General features: G+C 42.2%; 1 protein-coding gene across 2 annotated transcripts in view; it reads left to right on the top strand.

Moving 5' to 3' along the window:
- dip2cb (DIP2 acetate--CoA ligase C (putative) b) overlaps positions 1–24,607 on the top strand; it is a 33,107-nt gene extending 8,500 nt beyond the window's left edge. The window contains exons 2-37 of one of the 2 annotated variants that reach the window (XM_089007950.1): positions 326–397; positions 1,775–1,885; positions 2,585–2,710; positions 2,816–3,109; positions 4,302–4,448; positions 4,876–4,995; positions 5,117–5,314; positions 6,465–6,556; positions 7,137–7,247; positions 7,333–7,456; positions 8,771–8,880; positions 9,105–9,207; positions 9,286–9,350; positions 10,118–10,211; positions 10,305–10,424; positions 11,060–11,174; positions 11,577–11,716; positions 12,022–12,158; positions 13,431–13,639; positions 14,013–14,127; positions 14,197–14,398; positions 14,472–14,572; positions 15,444–15,524; positions 15,617–15,734; positions 15,804–15,925; positions 16,876–16,987; positions 17,078–17,187; positions 17,960–18,090; positions 18,154–18,322; positions 19,029–19,199; positions 19,294–19,355; positions 19,451–19,508; positions 20,200–20,274; positions 20,372–20,546; positions 20,640–20,763; positions 21,973–24,607. In XM_089007950.1, coding sequence (XP_088864076.1) covers positions 326–397; positions 1,775–1,885; positions 2,585–2,710; positions 2,816–3,109; positions 4,302–4,448; positions 4,876–4,995; positions 5,117–5,314; positions 6,465–6,556; positions 7,137–7,247; positions 7,333–7,456; positions 8,771–8,880; positions 9,105–9,207; positions 9,286–9,350; positions 10,118–10,211; positions 10,305–10,424; positions 11,060–11,174; positions 11,577–11,716; positions 12,022–12,158; positions 13,431–13,639; positions 14,013–14,127; positions 14,197–14,398; positions 14,472–14,572; positions 15,444–15,524; positions 15,617–15,734; positions 15,804–15,925; positions 16,876–16,987; positions 17,078–17,187; positions 17,960–18,090; positions 18,154–18,322; positions 19,029–19,199; positions 19,294–19,355; positions 19,451–19,508; positions 20,200–20,274; positions 20,372–20,546; positions 20,640–20,763; positions 21,973–22,225 — 4,667 coding nt within the window. In that variant the 3' untranslated portion in view covers positions 22,226–24,607. Of the gene's footprint in view, positions 1–325; positions 398–1,774; positions 1,886–2,584; positions 2,711–2,815; positions 3,110–4,301; positions 4,449–4,875; positions 4,996–5,116; positions 5,315–6,464; positions 6,557–7,136; positions 7,248–7,332; positions 7,457–8,770; positions 8,881–9,104; positions 9,208–9,285; positions 9,351–10,117; positions 10,212–10,304; positions 10,425–11,059; positions 11,175–11,576; positions 11,717–12,021; positions 12,159–13,430; positions 13,640–14,012; positions 14,128–14,196; positions 14,399–14,471; positions 14,573–15,443; positions 15,525–15,616; positions 15,735–15,803; positions 15,926–16,875; positions 16,988–17,077; positions 17,188–17,959; positions 18,091–18,153; positions 18,323–19,028; positions 19,200–19,293; positions 19,356–19,450; positions 19,509–20,199; positions 20,275–20,371; positions 20,551–20,639; positions 20,764–21,972 lie in introns of both variants that reach the window. The other variant, XM_089007949.1, reaches the window with a different exon arrangement.
- Positions 24,608–27,199: the final 2,592 nt, after the last annotated feature.

Here is a 27,199-nt window from a genome sequence, read left to right as displayed (position 1 = left end):
CCACATCTGCACTCAAAGAAAGTTGGTGACGAAAAGCCACCGTGGCGCTATGTGGTTTGGTTAGTCCGCCGAAAACTAGTTCTTATGCCAAGATTTTATTCTTGCCAATTTAATGTTCGTAAGGCGAAAAGTTTGTGAGCTAAAGCGTTCGTAAATTGAGGTATACACTGTATTTTCCGCAAAAAAAAACACCAAAGCCAATCAAATTAAATATAAAATTGACATTTGAATGTTAGCGATTGCAATGTGACGGTTGTGATGATGTCATCATGCGCTTGTGAAAACGACTTCAATCATAGTCTCCGTTTCTTTGTTGACTTGTCAGGTGACATCACGCAAAAAGGTTACGAGAAAAAACGGTTCCAGCTGATTGGAGCTTTTTTACCACCTGATCCTGGTAAGCACTTTGATTCACACTGCTATTTCGGCTGATATAGATATATATATATATATATATATATATATATATATATATATATATATTTTTTTTATAATATATATATATATTTTTTTTTTTTTGGGGGGGGGGTTAAAAACACACTCTATGACTTTTTTTAATAACAATAATTACTTCATTTTATGATTGAAGTCTTCCATAAAAAACAATCGAACATTTTTTATTCCAAAACAGGATTTTATTTCAAATTGAGATAAGAATTTTGCAAGCATCATGAAATAATGAAATACAATGATGTGGTGGGCCAGATTTTGGCCCCCACCTGTAATGAAAGGGATTATGAAGCTAGCTAGCTAGCTTGCTCGCTAGTAAGCTAGTTTACTCGCTAGCTATCTTGCTAACAAGCTTGCTCGCTAGCTAAATTGCTCCCTAGCAAGCTTGCTCACTCGCTATCTTGCTCGCTAACTAGCTACAAAACTAGCTTGATCGCTTGCTAGTTTGCTAGCTAGCTAATTAGCTAATTTAGACCACAGAGTGTTAAACTGACACATATACAAGTGAAGAGCATCATGGAGGACAAATTACGCGTATGAAAACGACAAGGTGGGTAGCCTTTGCGAGCTAGCTAACTAGCTAACAAACTAGCTTGATCACTTGTTAGTTTGCTTGCTATCTAGCTAACTAGCTAGCAAACTAGCTTGATCGCTAACTAGCGAGAGAACTAGCTTGATTGCTAATTGATCGCTAAGTGATCACTAATTAGTGAGCAAGCTTGCTTGCTAAATAACCAGCTTGCTCGCTAACTAGCGAGCAAGATAGCTAGCAAACTCAATAGATGACCATGGAATTTCACAAGTTTGATTTGCTTTCGCGGGCCGAATCAAGTGATGTGGCCGGCCAGATTTTGGCCCCCGGGCCTTGACTTGGACACCTGTAATGAAGGAGATTATCCAGATAGCTAGCTATCGTGCACAAAGGGATTATCCAACTAGTGAGCAAAATAGCTATCTAACTGGATAACCTCTTTCATGATAGCTATCTTGATCACTAGCTTGCTTGCTCACTAGCTAACTAACTTGATCGCCTACTAGCGAGCTAGCTAGCAGGCTACCTAGCAAGCTACCTAGCAAACTCGCTAGATGACCATGGAATTTCCAAAGATTTTGCCCCCGTGCCTTGACTTGTGCACCTGTGATGTAGGGGATGAGCCAGCTAGCTGAATGACAAAGAGAACTAGCTAGCTAGCTAGCTCGCTCGCTCGGTGCAAAAATATGCTATATTTGTTCTGCAGATTAAAAACGGCTGTTGGGATACGTTTTCATTTTGAAAACGCACGCAGAAATCTGTGATGGATAAAATCAACATTTGTTAACGCAGGTGTGGACACGTCGGTGGACCAGGAGAAGAGACCGCCCCCCACGCCGTCATCGGCGTCACGGATCCGCCGTAGATGTTTGTCAGGCTCCCGAGACGAACGCTACCGTTCAGGTGAGAAGAATCGTTTTTGTTTGTAGCTGCCGCTTTTTCATTTGCATTCACTCAAATAACTCAAAAAGATAGAAAGCTAGCTAGCTAATAGAATACTAGCTAGCTTGCTAGATAGCTAATATGTTTCCTGACTCAAATAGATAGCTAGCTAGCTATATAGCTATATACCTCATAGATAGCTAGATCGCTAGATAGCTAATAGATAGCGAGCTAGCTAGATAGCTAGCTATATACTAGCTATATAGCTAGTATATAGCTAATATGTTTCCTGACTTGACTTAATTCTGCACTGTAATTTTACTCAAATTTATGTATAAGACCCACGTTCTAGATAGCTATATAGCTAATAGATAGCTAGCTAGATAGTTGGATAGCTAATGTTTCCTAACTCAAATAGCTAGCTATCTATATAGCTAATATATAGCTAATATGTTTCCTGACTTGACTTAATTCTGCACTGTAATTTTACTCAAATTTACGTATAAGATTTACGTACTATATAGCTATATAGCTAATAGATAGCTAGCTAGATAGCTAATATGTTTCCTAACTCAAACAGCTAGGTAGCTAGCTATATAGCTAATATGTTTCCTGACTTGACTTAATTCTGCACTTTAATGTCTAATAAAGACTTCCGTACTAGATAGCTATATAGCTAATAGATAGCTAGCTAAATGGCCGTCTTTTGTGCTTGGACAGACATCCACAGCGAGGCCGTGCAGGCGGCGTTGGCGAAACACGGCGAGAGGAAGATGGCCGTCCCCATGCCTTCCAAACGGCGCTCCCTGGTGGCGCATAACTCCATGGAGGCCTACACGCCGCCAGGTAGCGACACGTTAGCAAAACGGCTACAGTGCTAAAATAGCACCGTCCCAATGTTGGTCCACGCATGACTTTGGAGTGCCTTGAAACCATCCACGTGTCGTGCAGATACGTCCTCCGCTTCCGACGGGGACGATGAGGAGGCAGACGGCGCGGAAGATGAGAACGGACGAGGGACAGTGGACGTGGTGGGGACCTCGTCGGGTTCGAGTGCGGAGCGCTGGACGGGCCGCGCCGGCTCGTCCGCCGCCAACACCAACTCGTCCAGCGCTTCGTCGTCCTCGTCCGCTAGCAGCGGGGCGGTCGGATGCGCTCGCTTGGCCGAAGTTCTGGCCCAACACGTCCACGTCTCCGCACATCAGCACCACCTTCGCCTTCACCAGCAGCAGCAACACAAAACGGGTAAAAAGACATTTGACGCACAGTGATTTATTCTTTGATTAGATTGGATTGGATGAGATTGGATTAGATTGGATTAGTTTGTATTGGATTAGTTTGGATTAGATTGGATTTGGATTGGATTAAGATTTGGATTAGGATTGGATTTGGATTAGGATTACAATTTGGATTATGATTTGGATTAGGTTTTGTATTAGGATTTGGATTGGGATTGGGATTTGGATTTGGATTGTTATCTGGATTGGGATTTGGATTAAGATTGGGATTTGGATTATGATCTGGATTTGGATTGGTTTTGGATTGGATTATATTGGATTAGATTATATTAGATTAGATGAGCCTTTATTTGTCTCAGTGGAGAAATGTACATTTTTCCAAATGAATTTTAGCAAATGGAGATTTGGACTCAAGACGACGGAATACAGTCGATAATATGCGTGGACGTGATGTTTAACCTTGACAAACATCATAGCAGACGTTCTTGCGTGCGGTGTTTGTGATTGAAGGTGAGATTGCGAGGAGGCGCTGAGAAGAAGACGAAAAGAAAGTTGGCGAGGGGCATCCCGCATTCCGACATCCGACACAATCGTCCACATCGACAAATACAAAAACAGAACCGACGTGTTCCTTCAAGCGCTTGACTTGACTTGGGACTTTGATATGCGTTGATATTTACTTGAGAGATTTAAATGAGAGGAAAAGGGTGTCAGCGCAGAGTGTCGGTGCGTTTGTGGAACGGTCGCTGCTTGGAATTGAAGCGGATTTACAGTATGTGGGACAGATGTGTGACAGTCTCTTTTTGTCAATGGATGCTACACCTTCATGTTTGCTTTCAACATTTAGCTTGTCGCAGACGTGCACATTCCACCATGAGGTCCCTGATCCATTGGTGAAAAGGACGCGTTGATCCTCTCCGATTTCATCTACAACTGCTTCGTGCAACAAAGAGGGTGCAGAAAGTGCTGACGATCGAATGACTGTCTGTGTCACATTATTTGTTTTTGACATCAAGACGGCGCCGTGAGAGTGGCTACCTCGACAGCGGCTCCTGTATTTTGTTTTTCTACTTCTTTCTTTCCTTTCCTTTCCCTTTCATCACTTTGCAGCTGTGAAATGTCAATTTCTCCACTGTGTGACAAATGAAGTTATTTCCAACATCCTTTTTTTCCCCCAAACTCCTCCCCTTTTTCCCCAGAGATCCACTCGGCCCCCCCGGACGTGACAAGTTACATCAACAACTCCCCGACCGCCGACAGGATCCAGGCAGAAAAAACAGCGGGTAGCGGCGGACAAAGACAGACACCCAAATACGGCAACGCCGAGCTGATGGAGACGGGGGACGGTGAGCTGATGGACGTGTCGTTCAAGTCCTTGTCGCGTGGAAAGGAAAGAAGTAGAAAAAACAAAATACAGGAGCTGCTGTAAAGGCAGCCTCTGCCGTGGCGCCACTTTGAAGTCAGACCAAAAACAAAAAAAAAAACAAATACAGTGACACCTCAGTTTACGAAATTAAATGGTTCCCGGAAAGTGTGTGTAAAGCAAAAAGTTTGTCTTCCAAACATTTATTTCCCATAAGAAACCATTAAAATGAGAATAATCCGTTCCCAGGTCCCCATAAAACATAATTTCACAAAGTTAATGTTCGTAAGGCGAAACGTTCGTGAGCTAAATCGTTTGTAAACTGAGGTATCACTGTATTTGTATGTATCCAAAAAGAAATGGGCTTGAACGTTGCTATTTTTGTCGATGTTTCTGATGTTTATCTTCAGGCGTTCCAGTCAGCAGCCGAGTGTCAGCCAAGATCCAGCAGCTGGTCAACACGCTAAAGAGACCCAAGAGACCTCCTCTTCGGGAATTCTTCGTGGACGACTTTGAAGAGCTCCTGGAGGGTAAATCACTTTTTACAAAGACTGCGAATTTTGAGTGCTAGCTAGCATTAGCATGCTCGATTCATCAAGCGATCTGGATACGATACGAATTGACAATTTGACACGACTTTGATTGCGACAGTGCAGCAGCCGGACCCCAACCTGCCCAAAGCCGAAGGGGTCCAGATGGCGCCCGTCCACGGGGAGGACCCGGACGCCGTCGCCGGCTGGCCTTCCAGTCTGGAAGCCGCCCTTCAACGCTGGGGGACCATCGCTCCAAAGGCACCCTGCCTCACCACCGTCGACATCAACGGCAAGCCGCTCTGCCAGCTCACATACGGTGCGCAACCAACAGCCGGTCCGACTTAAAATGTGGCCAATGCAATACCTGGCTAGCTGTTGGCTATTTATTTGCTATCCATTAGCTAGCTAGCTAGCTATTAGCTGTCTAGCTGGCTGGCTAGCTAGCTTTCTATCTATTTGAGTTACTTCGGGGTTGAGTGAATGCTGGCGCATGTGGCTGCCGCTTCTCACCCATAGTAAAATTGATCCTGTGACTGTAAAGTGACCTTGAGAGTTTTGAAAGACGCTTAGAAATCAAATGTATTATTATTATTATTATTATTATTATTATTATTATTATTATTATTATTATTATTATTATTATTGTTATTATTATGATTATTACGATAATTATTACAATACTACTACTAGTACTATTATTAATAATAATAATAAGAAAAATATATAATATATATATATATATATATATATATATATATATATATATATATATATATATATATATATATATATATATATATATATAATGATGTTGTCATATTAAACACACACACACACACACACACATACCTGTTTCAAGGGTTTTGTGAGGTCCGGATAACTCCAGCTAAGGAGTGAGGACCACCGTTGCTGATAAGTTTAAATAAAGTTTTATTTAGTGTTCCATTTGAAGACTAAATGTCACCCCATTTCCCACTTCAACTTCTTTAAAATCAAAGCAATAAAAAGTGGACTTGAAACTGAAATAACAGCAGGAGTGAGGTTTCTGAATGGCTACATTCAAAGTCCTCACCCCTATGGTGAATTTGGTTGAAATATCGTTGTACTTTTTTTTTGTATGAACTTTTTCCTCTCATTAAGCACGCACACACACACACACACACACACACACAGTGAGTAAAAAGTGTGTGTATCCAAGTGAAATGAAAATACACACCAAAAAATCATTTTGGGTGAATTTGTGAGGACCTCTCGGAAATGTTTACAGATGCATCTATAGACCCCCTAGAAGCTTTTAGAATGAAAAACCCTCCAAAAGGTCCTCACTTGTCAAAAATGTCCTCACGACGTATGGTAGAAAATGGTAGTGGTCCTCACAAGACTAGTTATACAAACACACACACGCTCAATGACAAAATGAGGATTTCATTTTCTTGTTTTGTGTTGGTTTTTTTTTTTTTTTGCAGGTAAGCTTTGGTCCAGAAGCGTGAAGGTGGCCTACAACCTATCGCACAAGCTGGGAACCAAACAGGAACCTCTCATCCGACCTGGAGACCGAGTCAGTAATGGTCATAGTCACTCGTAGGCCTCAGCAAAAAAAACAAATTTCTACTTTTCATTTGTGCCAGACAGCCAACAGCTAGCCAGCTAACAGCCATTGGCTATCTATTAGCTATTTATTAGCTATCCATTAGCTAGCTACCTGGCTATTAGCTGTCTAGCTGGCTGGCTGTAAGCTGTCTAGCTAGCTGTTGGCTATCTGGCTATCTATTAGCTATTTATTTGCTATCTATTAGCTATTTATTTGCTATCCATTAGCTAGCCAGCCATCTTTCTATCTATTTGAGTTACTTCCGGGTTGAGCGAATGCTGGTGCGTGTGGCTGCCGCTCGCTGCTCACCCACAGAAAAACTGATCCTGTGACTGTAAAGTGACCTTGAGAGTTTTGAAAGGGGCTTAAAAATAAAATGTATTGTTATTATTATTAGTATTATTAGTATTATTATTATTTGTATTATTGTTATTAGTCGTAGTAGTAGTGGTAGTAGTATTGCAGTATTAGTATTAGTGTTAGTATTAGTATTAGTATTAGTATTATTATGGGTGACATGGGTGACATTTGTTCCTCCCTCCCATAGGTGGCACTAGTGTTCCCCAACAACGACCCCGGCTCATTCATGACCGCCTTCTACGGTTGCCTGCTGGCCGCCGTGGTCCCCGTGCCCATCGAAGTGCCTCTGACCAGGAAGGCCAGTAGTGCACATTTTCTTGACCGCCGCCGCCATGACGCTAACGCTAACGCAGCTAACGCCTTTTTTTTTTTCCTCCCGTCAGGATGCAGGAAGTCAGCAGATTGGCTTCCTGTTGGGGAGCTGCGGCATCACCGTGGCTCTCACCAGCGAACTCTGCCACAAAGGACTTCCGAAGAGTTCCACTGGAGAGATTTTGCACTTTAAAGGTCTCCATTACATACACGACACACACATGCACGTCCATTTTGTTTTGGCTGCACTTAACATAAACAGACGTCCATTTTGTTTTTTGGCTGCACTTAACATAAACTACAAGTCAATCGCATGTACATCAAGTTTAATGACAGTCAATCGATGCTAACACGAACACTCTCTTTGGTTTATCACTATTATTGATCTGAACCATTTCCTGCCTCTCACACATATATATACACACACACATAAAGACACAAAGGCTCTTATCTATATGGCAAGAGTAAGGATCTCCGGTTCCTTGAGAGCCCACATTTTTTCGATCTCTCTACTACAAGGTTGTCAAAGTCGTTTTTTTGCGCCGGGGGTCCACATTGTAGTGACGGTTTCCTCTCAGAGGGCCGTTAGAAAAAAATGGCTAAATAACTAGTTTTCACATTTTAAGTCAAAAATAATGATTGTTATGGGACAATTTTTAAATGCGGGTTCAAACTTTAGCAAGCATTGTGGCACTTGATGTGCTTCATTTGCTTTGGCGGGCCCAATAAAATGATGTGGCGGGCCAGATTTGGCCCCCGGGGCTTGACTTGGACACCTGTGATGGAAGGGATTATCCTGCTAGTTGAATAGAAAGAGAGCTAGCTGCTAGCTAGCGCGATCGGTGGTTAGCGCTAGCGAGCTCACACGCTAGTTCACTTGATCGCTAGTTCGCTCAATCGCTAGCTAGCTCGATTGCTAGCTAGCTCAAACGTTAGTTCACTTGATCGCTAGTTTGCTCGATCGCTAGCTAGCTCGATTGCTAGCTAGCTATCTCGATCATTAACTTGTTCAATTGTTAGCTAGCTTAATCGTTAGCTACCTCGATCGCTAGTTCACTCGATTTCTAGCTAGCTCGATGGCTAGCTAGCTCAATCGCTACCTAGCTCGATCGTTAGCTAGCTAGCTAGTTTTCTTTCTATTCAGCTAGCTGGATAATCCCTTACATCGCAGGTGTCCAAGTCAAGGCTCGGGGGCCAAATCTGGCCCACCACATCATTTTATTGGGCCCGCCAAAGCAAATCAAACATGTCGCGTGCCATAATGCTTGCTAAAGTTTGACCCCTAGCTAGCTCGATCGCTATCTAGCATGCTAGTTTGCTAGCTCGCTAGCTCAATAGATGAGCATGAAATTTCACACACTTGATTTGCTTTTGCAGGCCAAAAAATGATGTGTCGGGCCTTGATTTTGACATCTGTGATGTAAGGGATTAACCCAGCTAGCTGAATAGAAAGAAAGCTAGCTAGCTAGCTAGTTCACTAGCTAGTATTTGTGTGGTGCGAATGTCCAGGTTGGCCCAAGTTGCTGTGGATCGTGACCGAATCCAAACACTTGTGGAACCCCCCCCGAGATTGGTTCCCCCAAATCAGGGGCGCCGGACAGGAAACGGCGTACATTGAGGTGAGACATCCGCAAGAATCAAGTTGGCATATTTTCTCTTGCATCAACTCATTCGCTGCCATCTGTTTGCTAGCTACCTAACCTAGCTGGCTATCTATTTGCTATCCATGAAATACTTTTTTTGCACATTTTCTGGCAGTCAATGATTTAAGATGGAATTGATTGATGACATTTCATTTCCTACCAACGTGAAATATGGAGTTAAAATACGCTGTGTGTTTTAGTACAAGACGTGCAAAGATGGCGGCGTCCTGGGCGTGACGGTGACGCGCGCCGCCATCTTGACTCACTGTCAGTCCCTCACGCAAGCCTGCTCGTACACGGAAGGTGACATGATTGATTATCGCCGTCGTTATACATTTTGGTGGTCTTCATGTGTGGTTTTTGTCTCCATGGGGGGTCCAGCTGAGACCATGGTCAACGTTCTGGACTTCAAGAAGGACGTTGGACTTTGGCATTCCGTCCTCACTGCGAGAAACGTGCTTTGGCATTCCACACATTTTATACCCCAAAATATAAATACATACATACATACATACATACATACATACATACATACATACATACATACATACATACATACATACATACATACATACACGCATAGATACATAACTAAATTAATATATAAATAAACAGATAAAGACCCAAATCAATAAATAGACAAACACACAACTAAACAAATCAACAGATTAACAAGGCAAATATCTAAATAAACAAAATAAATAAATACATACAGAAATCGTCGATAAATACATAAATAAATAAATACATACATACATTAATATATAAATAAACGGATAAACAACCAAATAAATAATTAAATAAATAAATTAGACAAACACACAACTAAACAGATAAACAAATAGCTAAATAAAATGAATGAATACATACAAAAATCAGAAATACATCAATAAATAAATGCTTGTGTACATACATTAATATATTAATAAACAGATAAAGAAGCAAATAAATAAATAGACAAACACACAACTAAACAAATAAACAGATGAACAGGCAAATAGCTGAATAAACAAATAAATCAACAAATATGGAAATACATTAAAAAAAAATCCTAAATAAATATGTGAAAAAAATAAATCGCATTTAATTTGCCTCCTTCACATGACGCCATTTTTTTTCTCCAAATATTGATTGATCGTGTGTGTGTGTGTGTGTGTGTGTGTGTGTGTGTGTGTGTGTGTGTGTGTGTGCGCGTGTGTGCACGACGAGTCAGAGCGTGATGAACATGATGCACGTGGTGAGCATCCCGTACGCCCTCATGAAGGTCAACCCTCTCTCCTGGATCCAGAAAGTGTGTCACTTCAAAGGTAACCATGACAACGTCCCCTCCGTCCAATGTCACATTGCAACCATAACGCCTAAAAATCGTCCACAAGTTGATGACGTGTGTGTGTTTTCAGCCAAGGTGGCGTGCGTGAAGTCGCGCGACATGCACTGGGCTCTGGTTGCCCACCGCGACCAGCGCGATGTCAACTTGACGTCGCTAAGGATGCTGCTGGTGGCCGACGGCGCTAATCCCTGTGAGTCGTTTTGACGCCATTTTGTCACGTTTCGGTTAGCGACCAACGGCTAGCTATCTATTTGCTATTTATTTGCCATCTAACTAGCTAGCCGGCTACCTATCTAGCTTTCTATTTGCTATCTATTCACTATCTAACTAGCTAGCTAATAGATATCTAGCTAGCCGGCTACCTATCTAGCTTTCTATTTGCTATCTATTCACTATCTAACTAGCTAGCTAATAGATATCTAGCTAGCTAGTTTGATAGTGAATAGATAGCAAATAGGTAGCTAGATTCGTAGCCGGCTAGCTAGTTATATAGCGAATAGATAGCTAGCAGCTAGCTAGTTAGATAGGAAATAGATAGCAAAGAGATAATATAGGCAGCCTTTCAAAACTCTCAATAATGAGCGAACTCGGGGTGGATTTTGGTTGCGGTGTGGGGCTAATAGATAGCTAACAGTCAGCTAGTCAGCTAGATAGCCAGCTAGATAGCTATATAAATAATATATATCGATAGCTACCCAGCCAGACAGCTAATAGATAGCAAGTAGCTCGGTAGCTAGCTAGTTGTATTGGATTGACCTTTATTAGTCTCGCAGTAAAGCATAGAGATCAAAATACTCTCACACGATACTGGTTCCTCTCTCGTAGGGTCCATCTCGTCATGTGATGCCTTCCTTAACGTCTTCCATACCAAAGGTTTGAAGTCAGACGTCATTTGTCCCTGTGCCAGCTCACCCGAGGCGCTCACCGTCGCCATCAGGAGGTACTTCTGTGTATGTCTCAGAGATTGAGAGAGAATGATCAATGTGAATTCAGGCAACATCCGACTTACGACCGGGTTCCGTTCCGACCAACCGGTCGTAAGTCAAAACGGTCGTAACTCGAAATCCATTCAAAATGTTGAACGCCGGTTGCCTTACCCCGCTATCCGTGCCGATTTTTAAAATGTAGAAAATAGGGTCTGTGGTCGTAAGTAGGGGAGGTCGTAAGTCGAGCCGCTCGTAAGTCGAATGTTACCTGAATTTGCAAATAATTGACACGTTACAAAAATAATACAACCGTCACAAAAAAAAGAAGAAAAAAAAAACGAGGAAGTGGTAGATGACGATGGGCGTTCTGATTGGTCGCCGTTCTGATTGGTCGCCGTTTGGTCTTGTGTGGTCAGGCCATCGGAGGACCCGAGCAGGACGCCACCTCGCGGCTTTTTGTCCATGCGCAGCCTGAGTCACGGAGTCATCAGACTCGACTCGGACGACAAACTCGCCGTGCTCGCCGTGCAGGACGTCGGATGCGTCATGCCTGGAGGTGCCCGAAAAACACCCGCGCACCACATTTTGACCACCGTTCTGGAAGAGCCTCAATAAATAAAAAAATACGCTATGAAAAAATATGACCTACAGAACACACAACAAATTGACAAATAACTAGTTTTCAAATCTGAAGTCAATATAATGACCGTTATTGTGGTTTACATACACTAAGCTACCTCTACACACGATTAGCAATCTCTTAGCTAGCTAGCTTTCGATCCATTTGAGTTTCTTCCGGGGTTGATTGAACTCTGGAGCGTGTGGCTGCCGCTGCTCACCCGTCATCCTTCCCATCAACAGCCGTGATGTGCGCAGTGAAGCTGGTCGGCGTCCCGCAGTTGTGCAAAACCGACGAAGTCGGCGAGTTGTGCGTGCGCACGGTCGCCACGGGGACGTCCTACTATGGCCTCAGTGGAATGACCAAGAACACCTTTGAGGTTGGAAAATCAAACTCCTTCATTGCCTGATTGCCCCATTTGCTCTGGTATCACCTCATCAGCATAACTAAGCCTATGTTGCCTAAGAAGTCTTTTGTACGAACGATCCAAATTGAACCTCACCCCACCATGGCGATTTAGTGAATGGTTTTGCTGTTTTTATGAAAATAGCTTCTTTTACTCCCCTTTCAAACCATCTATTTTCTTTGGTTGTGTATGGAAATTTTGTGTCGTTGATAATTCCTAAAATGTCAGCTGAAATTTTATTTCTAGTGACTGGAAACAACGCAACGAATCTTAAAATGGGCAGCTGCGATGATTATTTTAGGTTTGATTTCATGGACTAAAATACTAGTGCAAAAAGTCCACTCAAAATGCCACAGGCAATGTCAAAAGGAAGACAAAATAGTGGGGAAAAAAAGTTTTGGGTGGAAGAAAAATGTGGTGGTGGATAAATAAATAAATAAATACGTCTGTAAACTGTCAGTGGTACAACAGTGGTCCATCGCTGAAAAGGTTTCTTCAGCCGTCATCTGTACTTCTTTGAAGGTGTCGGACGTTTCGCTTCTCATCCAAGAAGCTTCGTCAGCGAACTACAATTTGCTGGTAGTGTTGGCCCTAATATATATATATATATATATATATATATATATATATATATATATATATATATATATATATATATATATATATATATATATATATAGGCTATCCAGCTGTCTATCTAGCTAGCTAGCTCTCTGGCTATCTAGCAAGCAACCTATTTGCCATCTAGCTAGCTAGCTATGTATTTACTATCTATTAGTTATCTAGCTGGCTATATAATAGCTATCTAACTAGCTAGCTAGTTCTACGCCTGGCACCGCAACGCGCTAGCAGGCTGGCGACGTGTCCGACAATTTTAGCTAGCCAGCATCTCACTCTCGCACGGCAATCGATTTGTGTGATTGCACCAGCGCGGGGTGAGTTTGCCAGTCATTTAGCCTGCGAGTCTCGATTTTGACGTACGACCATTTCGACTTAGGACCACCCATACTTACGACCATGACCTCCAGACCATATTTAAAAAAAAAAAATTCTACGGCTGGCACTGGAGTTAGCGAGTCATTTAGCCCGCGAGTCTCTATTCAACATTTTGAATGTATTTCGACGTACGACCATTTTTGACTGACGCCCGTTTGGTGGTAAATCACACACACACATCCCACAGCGGGGGGTCTTGTGTCTTGTCGTTGATGTCGGTCTCGTTGGATTATCCGATGTGGTCCGCAGGTGGTTCCGCTGACCAGCGCCGGCACGGCCATCAGTGACTCTCCCTTCACCAGGACGGGCCTGCTGGGCTTTGTGGGCGCCTCCGGTTTGGTGTACGTGGCGGGCAAGACGGACGGCCTGATGGCGGTGGGGGGGCGCCACCACAACGCCGACGACATCGTCGCCACCGCGCTCGCGGTGGAGCCCATGAAGTTCGTCTACAGGGGGCGGTGAGGAGCAATTTTGGCTTCCATGTAAATCCAATGTAAATGAGAATAAAATGATGTGCCGGGCCCGATTTTGGACCCCGGGCCTTGACTTTGACACCTATGATTTAAGGATTAGCTAGCTATCTTAATTGAAAGCGAGCTAGCTAGCTTGCTCGCCGACTAACTCAATAGATGAGCACGGAATTTCACAAGTTTGATTTGCTTTCGCGGGCCCAATAAAATGATATTAGCTAGCTCACTCGCTAACTAGCTCGATCGCTAACTAGCGAGCTCAATAGATGAGCATGAAATTTCACAATTGTGATTTGCTTTGGCGGGCCGAATAAAATGATATGGTGGGCCATATTTGGCCCCCGGGCCTCGACTTTGACAGGATAGCGGTGTTCTCCATCGAGGTCCTCCATGACGAGAGGATCGTGGTTGTCGCCGAGCAGCGACCCGACTCCAGCGAGGAGGACAGCTTCCAGTGGATGAGCCGGGTGTTGCAGGTACAACACCCGCACGGAGATCAACGCACAATGCACACCCGCACAAATGCCGCTTCCCGCCGTTTGCAGGCCATCGATGGGATCCACCAGGTGGGCGTGTACTGTCTGGTTCTGGTTGCACCCAACACCCTCCCCAAGACCCCCCTTGGGGGGATCCACCTGTGCGAGACCAAGCATCTCTTCCTGGAGGGGGCGCTGCACCCTTCCAACGTCCTGATGTGTCCGCACACTTGCGTCACCAACCTGCCCAAACCCCGACAAAAGCAACCAGGTGTGGGAACACCCTCGCGTCGCCACTTTGACCATCGCTATTTTGGTCTGAGGATCTTCTTGATCATCCGCAGAGATCGGTCCTGCGTCGGTGATGGTGGGAAATTTGGTGTCTGGGAAGAGGATCGCTCAGGCTAGCGGAAGAGATCTGACGCCGGTCGAGGACAACCACCAGGTGGCGACAGCTAACATGCGCTACGTGTCCCAATACTTTTGTCTTTTTGGCCCGATCGATTGATTTAGCCAATGTTTTTATTTTTATTGTTATTATTTATTTTTATTATTATTTTTTATGTAATTACATTCAGTGTATTAGCTAACTAGCTATCTAGCCAGCAGCTATATACATATCTAAGTGGCTAGCTATATAGCTAGCTATTTGTTGGCTATCTATTAGCTATCTGTGTATTTAATTGTGGCATTCAGTATATTAACTATCTAGCTATATAGCTATCTAAGTGGCTAGCTAGCTAGCTATCTGTTGGCTATCTTGAGAGCTTTCAAAGGCGCTTAAAATGTAATGTATTATTATTATTATTATTATTATTATTATTATTATTATTATTATCTATTAGCTATCTACTGGCTGGCTAGCTACCTTTTTATCAGTGTGTTTTGATAGTGACATTCAGTGTATTAGCTAACTATCTAGCTAAATGTATATTAGCTATCTAGCTAGCTATCTGGTGGCTATCTATTAGCTATCTATTGGCTGGCTAGCTAACCTTCTCGCTGTGTGTTTAATAGTGACCTTCAGTGTCTTAGCTAACTATAGATCTATTAGCTATAGATCCATCTAGGTTGCTAGCTATCTGTTGGCTATCTGTTGGCTATTTATTGGCTATCTACTAGCTGGATGGCTAGGTTTCTACATATTTACTTCCGGGTTGAGTGAACGCTGGCGCGTGTGGCTGCCGCTGCTCACCCACAGAAAACTTATCCTGTGTACTGTGACCTTGGGAGTTTTGAAAGGCACTTATAAATTAAATGTATTCTTATGATTATGATTATTTGATTGACCCATCGAGTGTGATTGTCTGTTTCAGTTCCTGTTCCTGTCTGAGGCGTTACAATGGCGAGCGCAGAGCACTCCCGAACATGTACTGTATACGCTACTCAATGCACGGGTTAGTCTACACACACACACACACACACTCAACCAATCAATCAATAAATCAATCAATCAGATCCATAATGCGTGACCCCCGCCCCCCACCAGGGAACGACGGCTAGCTCAGTGACATGCTCGCAGCTCCACAAGAAGGCCGAGAAGGTGGCGGCCATGTTGGCCGAACGCCTTCAGGACGGCGATCGCGTTGCGCTACTTTACCCTCCGGGTAAACACACACACACACACACAGGAAATGGACTGTTGCCATGACGTCACTTCCTGTTTACATTTCCAGGTATGGAGCTGATCGTGTCGTTTTACGGATGTTTATACGCCGGCTGCGTTCCGGTCACCGTGCGCCCTCCTCAGCCGCACAATATCGCCACAACGTTGCCAACTGTCAAGATGATTGTCGAGGTAATAACACACACATGCTAATTGCTAAATTGCTAAATCGCTCTATGCTGATAAAAATTCGTTTTTGACTCCGGGGGCCAAATGCGGCCAGCCCGCCACATTATTTGATTCGGCCTGCAAAAGCAAATATAGCTTGTGAAAAACTATGCTCATCAACCAAGCGAGTGAGCTAGGTAGCGAGCTAGCCATAAAGCTAGTGTGGTAGCAAGCTAGGTCACGAGCTAGCTATTGAGGTAGCAAGCTAGGTTGCGAGCTAGCCAGCGATTGAGGTAGCTAACGATCAAGCTAGTTAGTAATTGTGCTAGTTAGTGATCGAGCAAGCTAGCTCTCTTTCTATTCGGTTAGCTAGCTAATCCCTTACATCACAGGTTCCAGATCCTTTTATTCAGCCCTGATACATGTGAAATACCACGCATGGTCATCGATCGAGCTAGCTAGGTTGCTAGCTAGCTATCAATAGCTATTGAGCTAGCAAGCTAGTTGGCGAGCTAATTAGCAAACTACCCAACGATTGAGCTAGCTAGTGATCAAGCTAGCTCGTGATCGAGCTAGCTAGCTCTCTATCTATTCAGCTATCTGGCTAATCCCTTACATCACAGGTGTCAAAGTCAAGGCCCGGGGGCCAAATCTGGATCACCACATCCTTTTATTCGACCCATGAAAGCAAATAAAACACATGAAATTCCATGCATGCTCATCTATCGAGCTAGTGAGCTAGGTAGCGAGCTAGCTATCAAGATAGCAAGCTTGCTATCGGGGTAGCGGTCGAGCCTTGACATTGACACCTGTGATATAAGGGATTAACCAACTAGCTGAATAGAAAGCGAGCTAGCTAGCCCACTCACTACCTAGCTCGATCTCCAGCTAGCTCGCTACCTAGCTCGACAGATGAGCATGCATGAAATTTAACATGTTTGATTTGTGTGTCTAAAAAGTGTGTTGTGTTGCAGGTGAGTCGTGCGCTGTGCGTGCTGACCACTCTGGTGATCTCCAAACTACTCAAATCCAAAGAGGCCTCGGCAGCCGTGGACATGCACACGTGGCCCCCCATCCTGGACACGGGTACATGCTAACCGCTAACGCAAAACGACGCGCCATGCACGTCGACGGGGGGAAATATCCTGACACGTTTTTGCCACGTTTGTCTTTTAGACGATCTTCCAAAGAAGAAAGCTCCTCTGCTGTTCAAAACCTCCAATCCTGACACGTTAGCATACCTGGACTTTAGCGTGTCCACCACCGGCATGCTAGCTGGAGTCAAGGTAGGTAAAGCGCACGCGGCAAATACTCATACAATGATACCTTGCCTTACAAACTTAATTGGTTCCCAGACAGTGTGTAAAACAAAAAGTGTGTACCCCAAAAAATAATTTCCCATAGGAAACCATTAAAATGAGAATAATCCGTTCCCAGGTCCCCATATAACATAATTTTCTACTAAATAAGCCGTAAAACTACACAAAATATACCTTATTTCATGTATAATAAATGTGCTATTGTATTGTAATGAAAGAAATACACTGCACGGTATAATAAAGTCATTTTATTTACATTTGTGATGGTCGTTGATGGCTTGATGGGGTGGGAGGAGGTCGGAGGGAATTAAACATCGGAATTCATCGGAGTTAAAAGTCGGAATTCTGAGTTAAAAGTCTGTAATTCTGAGTTAGAGGCCAGAGTTCTGAGTTAAAGGTCGGAATTTCGAGTTAAAGGTCGGAATTTTGGGTTAAAGGTCGGAATTTTGAGTTAAAGGTCGGAATTTCGAGTTAAAGGTCGGAATTCTGAGTTAAAAGTCGGAATTCTGAGTTAGAGGTCGTAATATCAGGTTAAAGGTCGTAATTTCGAGTTAAAGTTCGGAATTCTGAGTTAAAAGTCGGAATTCTGAGTTACACCACTCATACACATTGTGGCGCTCCATATGTATCCCGAAAAGCAGTTTGTATGCCAAGGTAAACTTTTCATTAATTTAACGTTTGTGAACTGAAAAGTTTGTAAGCCAAGGGATTGGTAAACGGAGGTCTCACTGTACGTCAGATGTCTCACGCGGCCACCGGCGCCTTGTGCCGCTCCGTCAAGCTACAGTGCGAGCTTTACCCGTCCAGGGAGGTGGCCATCTGCCTGGACCCCTACTGCGGACTGGGATTCGTCCTCTGGTGCCTTTGCAGGTGCGTTGCGCGCTAGCGCCAGGTGAGCAAATGGCGCGCGTCAACGTTGCGGCGTTTGCGTAGCGTCTACTCGGGCCACCAGTCCATCCTGATCCCGCCGCGCGAGCTGGAGAGCAACGCCTCCTTGTGGCTTTGGGCCGTCAGCCACCACAAAGTGCGAGACACCTTCTGCTCCTACAGCGTCATGGACGCCAGCACCAGAGGACTCGCCAAGCAGACGGACTCGCTCAAGGTGAGCGCGGCTGGCGGGCTGGCGAACCCGGCCCACGTCCTAACCCGCCGCCTTTCATCTTTTTGTTAATAATAAGCTAGTTAGACAGCTAATAGATAGCAAATAGATAGCTAGCTAGGTAGCCAGCGACGGTGACCCTGTTCAATCGGGAATAACTCAAATAGATAATGTTAGCTAGCTAGCTAGCTAGTTAGTCAGCTGATAGTAAATAGATAGCAAATAGATAGCTAGTTAGGTAGCCAGCAACGGTGACCCCATTCAACCAGGAATAACTCAAATAGATCATGTTAGCTAGCTAGCTAATAGATGACTAATAGCTAGCTAGCTGGCTAGCTAGTTAGACAGCTGATAGCATATAGATAGCAAATAGATAGCTAGCTAGGAAGCCAGCAACGGTGACCCCGTTCAACCGGGAATAACTCAAATAGATCAAGGTAGCTAGCTAGCTAATAGCTGACTAATAATAATAATAATAATAATAATACATTTGATTTCTAAGCGCCTTTCAAAACTCTCAAGGCCACTTTACAGTCACGGGATCAGTTTTTTTCTGTGGGTGAGCAGCGGCAGCCACACGCGCCGGCATTCACTCAACCCGGAAGCAACTCAAATAGATAGAAAGCTGGCAAGCTAATAGACAGCTAAAAATAGCTAGCTAGCTAGCTAGCTAATGACTCTGTGTCTTTGTGTTGTTTTTTTTCCCCAGAGCCGCGGCGTGGACTTGTCCCGCGTGAGGACGTGCGTGGTGGTGGCTGAAGAAAGACCTCGGACCTCGTTGACTCAGTCCTTCTCCAAACTCTTCAAGGATTTGGGCCTTCACTCGCGCGCCGTCAGCACCGCGTTCGGCTGCCGGGTCAACATGGCCGTTTGTCTGCAGGTGAGTCGTGGCGACCGCTCACGTGAGTTTGGAAGCCAACCAAAATGACGCCTTGACGTGTCGTCTGTCCGTCCGTCCGTCCGTCCGTCTTCAGGGGACGTCCAGTCCGGACCCGACGACCGTCTTTGTGGACATGAGGGCGCTGCGACACGACAGGTGTGCACTCGCTAGCCGTCATGGAAGCTAATTGAAAGATGCTAACGTGCCGATGGACAAAATGGCTTCCGTGTTGTTTTGTTTTCTTGGTTCAGGGTGCGACTCGTGGAGAGAGGATCCCCGCACAGTTTGCCCCTGATGGAGTCTGGCAAGGTGAGGGCAAAGCCATTTTGGTTTAATACATAAACACACACATACAAGTACACAAAAATATATAAACATATACAATACACCAATACACACACACAAGTACATATACATACATACACAAATACATAAACACACACACATACTGTGTACACAAATAGATACATGCACACACACACGCACATACACACACATATACGAATACATAAACACTCATATACTTTCATACCCACATATACAAATACATACACACAGACACATACACACATATACACAATACACACACACACACACACCTACACATGCACACACTCACACAAATACACGCACATATACACTAATACATAAACACACATACTTTCATACACACACATATACACACACATACACTAATACACGCACACAAATACATAAACACGCATACACATATACACAAATACATAAACACATATATACTTTCATACACACACATTCGAATACATACACACACAAACACATGCACACACACACATATATACACACATACACAAATACATAAACACACATTTACGTGCATACCCACACCTACACAAATATATGCATATACACACACAAATACATAAACACACATTTACATAAATACATACAATACACAAATACAGACACATATATCTACACACACATGGCGTGATATGTTTTTAAAATTTTGCTTTCTCAGATCCTTCCCGGCGTTCGCATCATCATCGCCAACCCGGAGACCAAGGGACCAATGGGAGAGTCTCATCTGGGCGAGGTAGCAGGCTCCGCCCCCTTTTTCATGAATCCAAACGCCGTACGACTGGACGGGCGGCGTCGGCGACCGATCACTCGCTCAAGCCGTTCGTCTTTAGATTTGGGTCCAGAGCGGCCACAACTCCAGCGGCGACGTGAGCGTATATGGCGACGAGGCGCTCCGTTGCCACCATTTTGCGTCCAGGTTGAGTTTCGGAGACACTCACAGCGAATGGTCGCGCACGGGTTACCTGGGCTTCCTGCGACGGACGCGACTGACTGACGCCAACGGAGGTCGGTCGGTGGCCCCGTCCGTCCGTGGCTTGTCTGTCATTTTGGGAGAATTTGACCTTTGAACCTTTCTTCCGCATGGCCGCCCGCCTGCAGAGCGCCACGATGCGCTCTACGTGGTGGGCGCCTTGGAGGAGGCCATGGAGCTGCGGGGGATGCGTTACCATCCTGTGGACATCGAGACTTCCGTCGTCAGGACGCACAAGAGCATCACTCAGTGGTCAGGAGGGAAATTACACCCCGCTAAACAAAAACTGCCGCTCGACGTCAGATTTTCAGGAAAATGTGCTTTTTCTTTGTCCTCGACAAATTGTCACATTGGATTTTTTTGTCTAAACCCAAAAAAAGAAACAAAGATAAAGGTTTATTTTCCTCAAACGTGGTTTAAACAAATTATTGGATATAAATCGAAAAATATTGTTTGTATTCAATGTTCTTGTTCAAATAAAATAGACAAATTATAAATAATAACAAACAATGAAATAAATAATAAAAATGTCCTTGTTCAAATAAAATATAAAAATAATTAAATAATAAAACAATAACATATTTTTTTCTTGGTAAAATAAACAATTGATTATAATAATATAATATAGTAATTATAATAATTACAGAATAAAATGACTAATAAAAAATGAAAAAAATAATACAAAATGTCTTGATTAAATAAAATATACAAATAATGAAATAATAAAATAAATAAATAATAATGAACTAAATAATGACAACGTTCTTGATAAAATAAACAAATAATTTAAGAATAATAATAAAGAAATCAAATGAATAATAAAAATCTTTTTAAAATGAAATATACAAATAATTAATGAAATAAATAATAAAAAAATACAAAATAAAACGTTTTTGCTCAAATAAAATATACAAATGATTACATAATAAAATAAATAATAAGAAATAATGAAATGAATCATTAATCATGAAATTAAAATATAAAAATAATTACATCATAAAATAAAAAATGAAAAAATATTAAATGAATAATTAACATTTTATTGTTAAAATAAGATATGCAAATATTTAAATAATAAAGAAATATGAAATAAATAAACATGTTCTTGTTAAAATAAAATAAAAAAAAATAATGACATAAATAATAAACATTTTCTTATTAAAATAAAATATCGCATAATTAAATAATAAAAAAAATACATAATATAAATGTTCTTGTTAAAATAAAATATTATATTATAATTACATAATATATTATTATAATTAAATCATAAAATAAATAATAAAAAGAGAATATTTTTCTAAAAGGAATGACGGCTTATTTTGCAATAATTTTTTCCCCCCAAATAAAATCTGTGAAATGAACGCAACTATTTTGTCAGCGTTTCACGTGTTAGCGACGTCGTCGTGGTGGTCGTCATGTTCCAATTTGCGAGGTTTGGCTAATTTCTTTTGTGTCCAGCGCGGTGTTCACCTGGAGCAACCTGCTGGTAGCGGTGGTGGAGCTAGCGGCGTCGGAGCAGGAAGCCCTGGACCTGGTCCCTCTGGTGACCAACGCCGTCCTGGAGGAGCACTACCTGATCGTGGGCGTGGTGGTGGTCGCCGACGTGGGCGCCGTCCCCATCAACTCGCGCGGCGAGAAGCAACGCATGCATCTGCGCGACGGATTCCTGGCCGACCAGCTCGACCCCGTCTACGTAGCCTACAACATGTAGCGCCAGCCAAAAAGCCGCCAATCGCGAAGCGGCCGGTGTGAAGCCCCGCCCACGTGCCACGTCAAGCTATTCGCGTTCCCGTTACATCATATGACGGTCGAGCTAGCTATCAAGCTACCTACCTAGCTATCTATTTGCTATCTATTAGCGGTCTAGTTGCCTGGCTATCTATCTTATCTATCAGCCGTCTAGCTCGCTGGCTAGCTCTCTATTAGCTATCTAATAATAATAATACATTTTATTTTAAGCGCCTTTCAAAGCTCTCAAGGACATAGCTAGCTAGCTTTCTATCTATTTGAGTTAATTCCGGGTTGAGTGAACGTTGGCGCGCGTGACAGTCGCTGCTATTTGCTATCTATTAGCTCTCTAGCTGGCTAGCTATCAAGCTGGCTAGCTATCTAGCTACGTACCTGTCTAGATGGCTATCTATTTGCCTATTAGCCGTCTGGCTGGCTAGCTAGCTGGCTATCTATTAGCTATATACCTTAGCTATATAGCTAGTTGGCTGGCTATCTTATCTATCAGCTGTCTAGCTAGCTATCTATTAGCTAGATAGCTAGCTTTCTATCTATTTTAGTTAATTCCGGGTTGAGTGAATGCTGACGCATGTGGCTGCCGCTGCTATTTGCTAGCTAATAGCGATCTGGCTGGCTATCTAGCTGGCTAGCTATTAGCTATCTAGCCACGTACCAATCTAGATGGCTATCTATTTGCTATCTATTAATATAATAATAATAATACATTTCATTTCAAGCGCCTTTCAAAACACCCAAGGACACTTCACAATAAAAACAATAGAACACAGCACATAACAATAAAACCATAAGTAAAATGATAAAATGGTGAATAGAAAGAGAGCTAGCTAGTGATCTAGATAGCTAGCTAACTAGTGATTGAGCTAGCTAGCAATCAAGCTTGCTAGCTAGCGATCAAGAAAGCTAGCTAGCTAGCTCGCTAGATGAACACAGAATTTCACAAGTTTGATTTGCTTTTGTAGACCGAATAAAATGATGTGGTGGGCCAGATTTGGCCCCCGGGCCTAGACTTTGACACCAGTGTTATGAAATGAAAGGAAAAAAATAGCCCTATTAGCCGTCTGGCTTGCTAGCTAGCTATCAGCTGTCTATTAGCTATATAGCTAGGTGGCTATCTAATAGCTATTAGCTATCTAGCCACGTACCAATCTAGATGGCTATCTATTTGCTATCTATTAGCCATCTGGCTTGCTAGCTAGCTATCAGCTGTCTATTAGCTATATAGCTAGGTGGCTATCTAATAGCTATTAGATAGCTAGCTCGCTTTCTATCTATTTGAGTTACTTCCGGGTTGAGTGAACGCTGTCGCTGCTCACCCACAGAAAAATTTATCCTGTAAAATGACCTTGAGAGTTTTGAAAGGCGCTTATAAATCAAATGTTTTATGCCTCAGGAATGAAGCATGAGAAGCGCCAAATTGAGTTTTCCATTTTTTGTTTTGTATTTCCACAAACCAAACGCAAACGTGTAATTATGTACAAAAAAAAAGTGATTTAATTTATTTTGTCTCTCAGCAGTCAAATGACAAAGATGGCTGACATTTTGAATATTTGCTCTGCAAAAAAAGCCACCAAAAAATGACTTTTGCAAATACAGGTAACATCCGACTTACGACCGGCTCGACTTAAGATCACCCGTCCTACTTACGACCGAAAATGACTTTTGTATATCCAGGTATCATCCGACTTATAACCGGCTCAACTTACGACCACGCGTACTCACGACCATCTGGCACGCGCAACGCGCTAGCAGGCCGGCAACGCGTACGACAATTTTGGCCAGCCAGCATGTCACGCACTCGCACAGCAATCGACCGTGTGACGACACCAGAGGGGGGGAGTTTGCCAGTCATTTAGCCTACGAGTCTCTATTAAGTCAAAATAAATTTTCAATGTATTTTGACTTACGACCATTTTGACTTACAACCGTTTGGTCGGAACGGAACTCGGTCGTAAGTCAGATGTTACCTGTGTTGGATTTCTTTTTTTTGGGGGGGAAACCACTCCGTCCTTCATCATGTGTTAACGTTAAAAAAAAATGTTGGGCAAAATTAAGTCAATTCCTCCAAGACTTTTATGCCGATATTTTTACTTGGACGCAAATCTGTTTTTTGGTGGTGCTGCGAAAGAAAGAGAAAATAAGTGCACTTTGCCGATTTGACATTTTTACATATTTTTGTTGTTTTTTTGTTTTTGTTTTTTTTTGTCAATGTTTCTATGGTTGCCTTTGTGTTTTGAACACATTTATGGGAGAAAAAAAAACTTTTTGGGTTTGTTTTTATGTTAAAATGCAACTTTTTGCCTCAAAACCTTTATCACTGTAAATTAAAAAATATATTTGTAATTGATATGTTGTATGAGGATCTTTTTTTCTCAAGAATGATCCCTTGCCCCAGAAAAAAAGGCGTTTTTTGCCGAAAATAACGACCATGTTAAGTAAGGCATTTTTGCTGAAAAAAAACGACCACATGTAGTCAGGCGTTTTCAGCCGAAAAAACCACCACGTATAGTAAGGCGTTTTTTGCTCAAAAAAACGACTTTGTATAGTAAGGCATTTTTTTTTGCCAAAAATAACGACCATGTTAAGTAAGGCATTTTTTTGCTTAAAAAAACGACCATGTATAGTAAGGCATTTTTTGCTGAAAAATGTATTTTCAATGTAAGGCGTTTTTTTGCGAAAAAAAAAAACGACCATGTATAGTAAGGCGTTTTTCGCATGAAAAAAAAACGACCATGTATAGTAAGGCGTTTTTTGCCGAAAAAACCCCCGACTATGTATAGTAAGGCGTTTTTTGCATGAAAAAAAACGACCATGTATAGTAAGGCGTTTTTTCCCGAAAGAAACGACTTTGTATAGTAAGGCGTTTTTTTTTTGCCGAAAATAACGACCATGTTAAGTAAGGCATTTTTTGCTGAAAAAAACGACCATTAATAGTAAGGCGTTTTTAGCCAAAAAAACGACCATGCATAGTAAGGCGTTTTTTGCTGAAAAAACGACCATGTATAGTAAGGCGTTTTTTGCCGAAAAAAAAACCCGACTATGTATAGTAAGGCGTTTTTTGCATGAAAAAACGACCATGTATAGTAAGCCGTTTTTTCCCGAAAGAAACGACTTTGTATAGTAAGGTGGTTTTTTTTGCCGAAAATAACGACCATGTTAAGTAAGGCATTTTTTGCTGAAAAAAACGACCATTAATAGTAAGGCGTATTTAGCCAAAAAAACGACCATGTATAGTAAGGCGTTTTTTGCTGAAAAAACGACCATGTATAGTAAGGCGTTTTTTGCTGAAAAAAAACGACCATTAATAGTAAGGCGTTTTTAGCCAAAAAAACGACCATGTATAGTAAGGCGTTTTTTGCATGAAAAAAACGACCATGTATCGTAAGGCGTTTTTTCCCCGAAAGAAACGACTTTGTATAGTAAGGCGTTTTTTTTTGCCGAAAATAACGACCATGTTAAGTAAGGCATTTTTTGCTGAAAAAAACGACCATTAATAGTAAGGCGTTTTTAGCCAAAAAAACGACCATGTATAGTAAGGCGTTTTTTGCTGAAAAAACGACCATGTATAGTAAGCCGTTTTTTGCCGGAAAAAAAACCCGACTATGTATAGTAAGGCGTTTTTTGCATGAAAAAACGACCATGTATAGTAAGGCGTTTTTTCCCGAAAGAAACGACTTTGTATAGTAAGGTGTTTTTTTTTGCCGAAAATAACGACCATGTTAAGTAAGGCATTTTTTGCTGAAAAAAACGACCATTAATAGTAAGGCGTTTTTAGCCAAAAAAACGACCATGTATAGTAAGGCGTTTTTTGCTGAAAAAAACGACCATTAATAGTAAGGCGTTTTTAGCCAAAAAAACGACCATGTATAGTAAGGCGTTTTTTGCTGAAAAAACGACCATGTATAGTAAGGCGTTTTTTCCCGAAAAAAAAACCCGACTATGTATAGTAAGGCGTTTTTTGCATGAAAAAACGACCATGTATAGTAAGGCGTTTTTTCCCGAAAGAAACGACTTTGTATAGTAAGGCGTTTTTTTTTGCCGAAAATAACGACCATGTTAAGTACGGCATTTTTTGCTGAAAAAAACAACCATTAATAGTAAGGCGTTTTTAGCCAAAAAAACGACCATGTATAGTAAGGCGTTTTTTGCTGAAAAAACGACCATGTATAGTAAGGCGTTTTTTCCCCGAAAGAAACGACTTTGTATAGTAAGGCGTTTTTTTTTGCCGAAAATAACGACCATGTTAAGTAAGGCATTTTTTGCTGAAAAAAACGACCATTAATAGTAAGGCGTTTTTAGCCAAAAAAACGACCATGTATAGTAAGGCGTTTTTTGCTGAAAAAACGACCATGTATAGTAAGCCGTTTTTTGCCGGAAAAAAAACCCGACTATGTATAGTAAGGCGTTTTTTGCATGAAAAAACGACCATGTATAGTAAGGCGTTTTTTCCCGAAAGAAACGACTTTGTATAGTAAGGTGTTTTTTTTTGCCGAAAATAACGACCATGTTAAGTAAGGCATTTTTTGCTGAAAAAAACGACCATTAATAGTAAGGCGTTTTTAGCCAAAAAAACGACCATGTATAGTAAGGCGTTTTTTGCTGAAAAAAACGACCATTAATAGTAAGGCGTTTTTAGCCAAAAAAACGACCATGTATAGTAAGGCGTTTTTTGCTGAAAAAACGACCATGTATAGTAAGGCGTTTTTTCCCGAAAAAAAAACCCGACTATGTATAGTAAGGCGTTTTTTGCATGAAAAAACGACCATGTATAGTAAGGCGTTTTTTCCCGAAAGAAACGACTTTGTATAGTAAGGCGTTTTTTTTTGCCGAAAATAACGACCATGTTAAGTACGGCATTTTTTGCTGAAAAAAACGACCATTAATAGTAAGGCGTTTTTAGCCAAAAAAACGACCATGTATAGTAAGGCGTTTTTTGCTG

The sequence above is a fragment of the Hippocampus bargibanti genome, linkage group LG11, assembly GCF_051943395.1.
Source record: "Hippocampus bargibanti isolate YZ-2025 linkage group LG11, ASM5194339v1, whole genome shotgun sequence".
Classification (NCBI taxonomy): domain Eukaryota; kingdom Metazoa; phylum Chordata; class Actinopteri; order Syngnathiformes; family Syngnathidae; genus Hippocampus; species Hippocampus bargibanti.
This window is presented reverse-complemented; position numbering and strand designations above follow the sequence as displayed.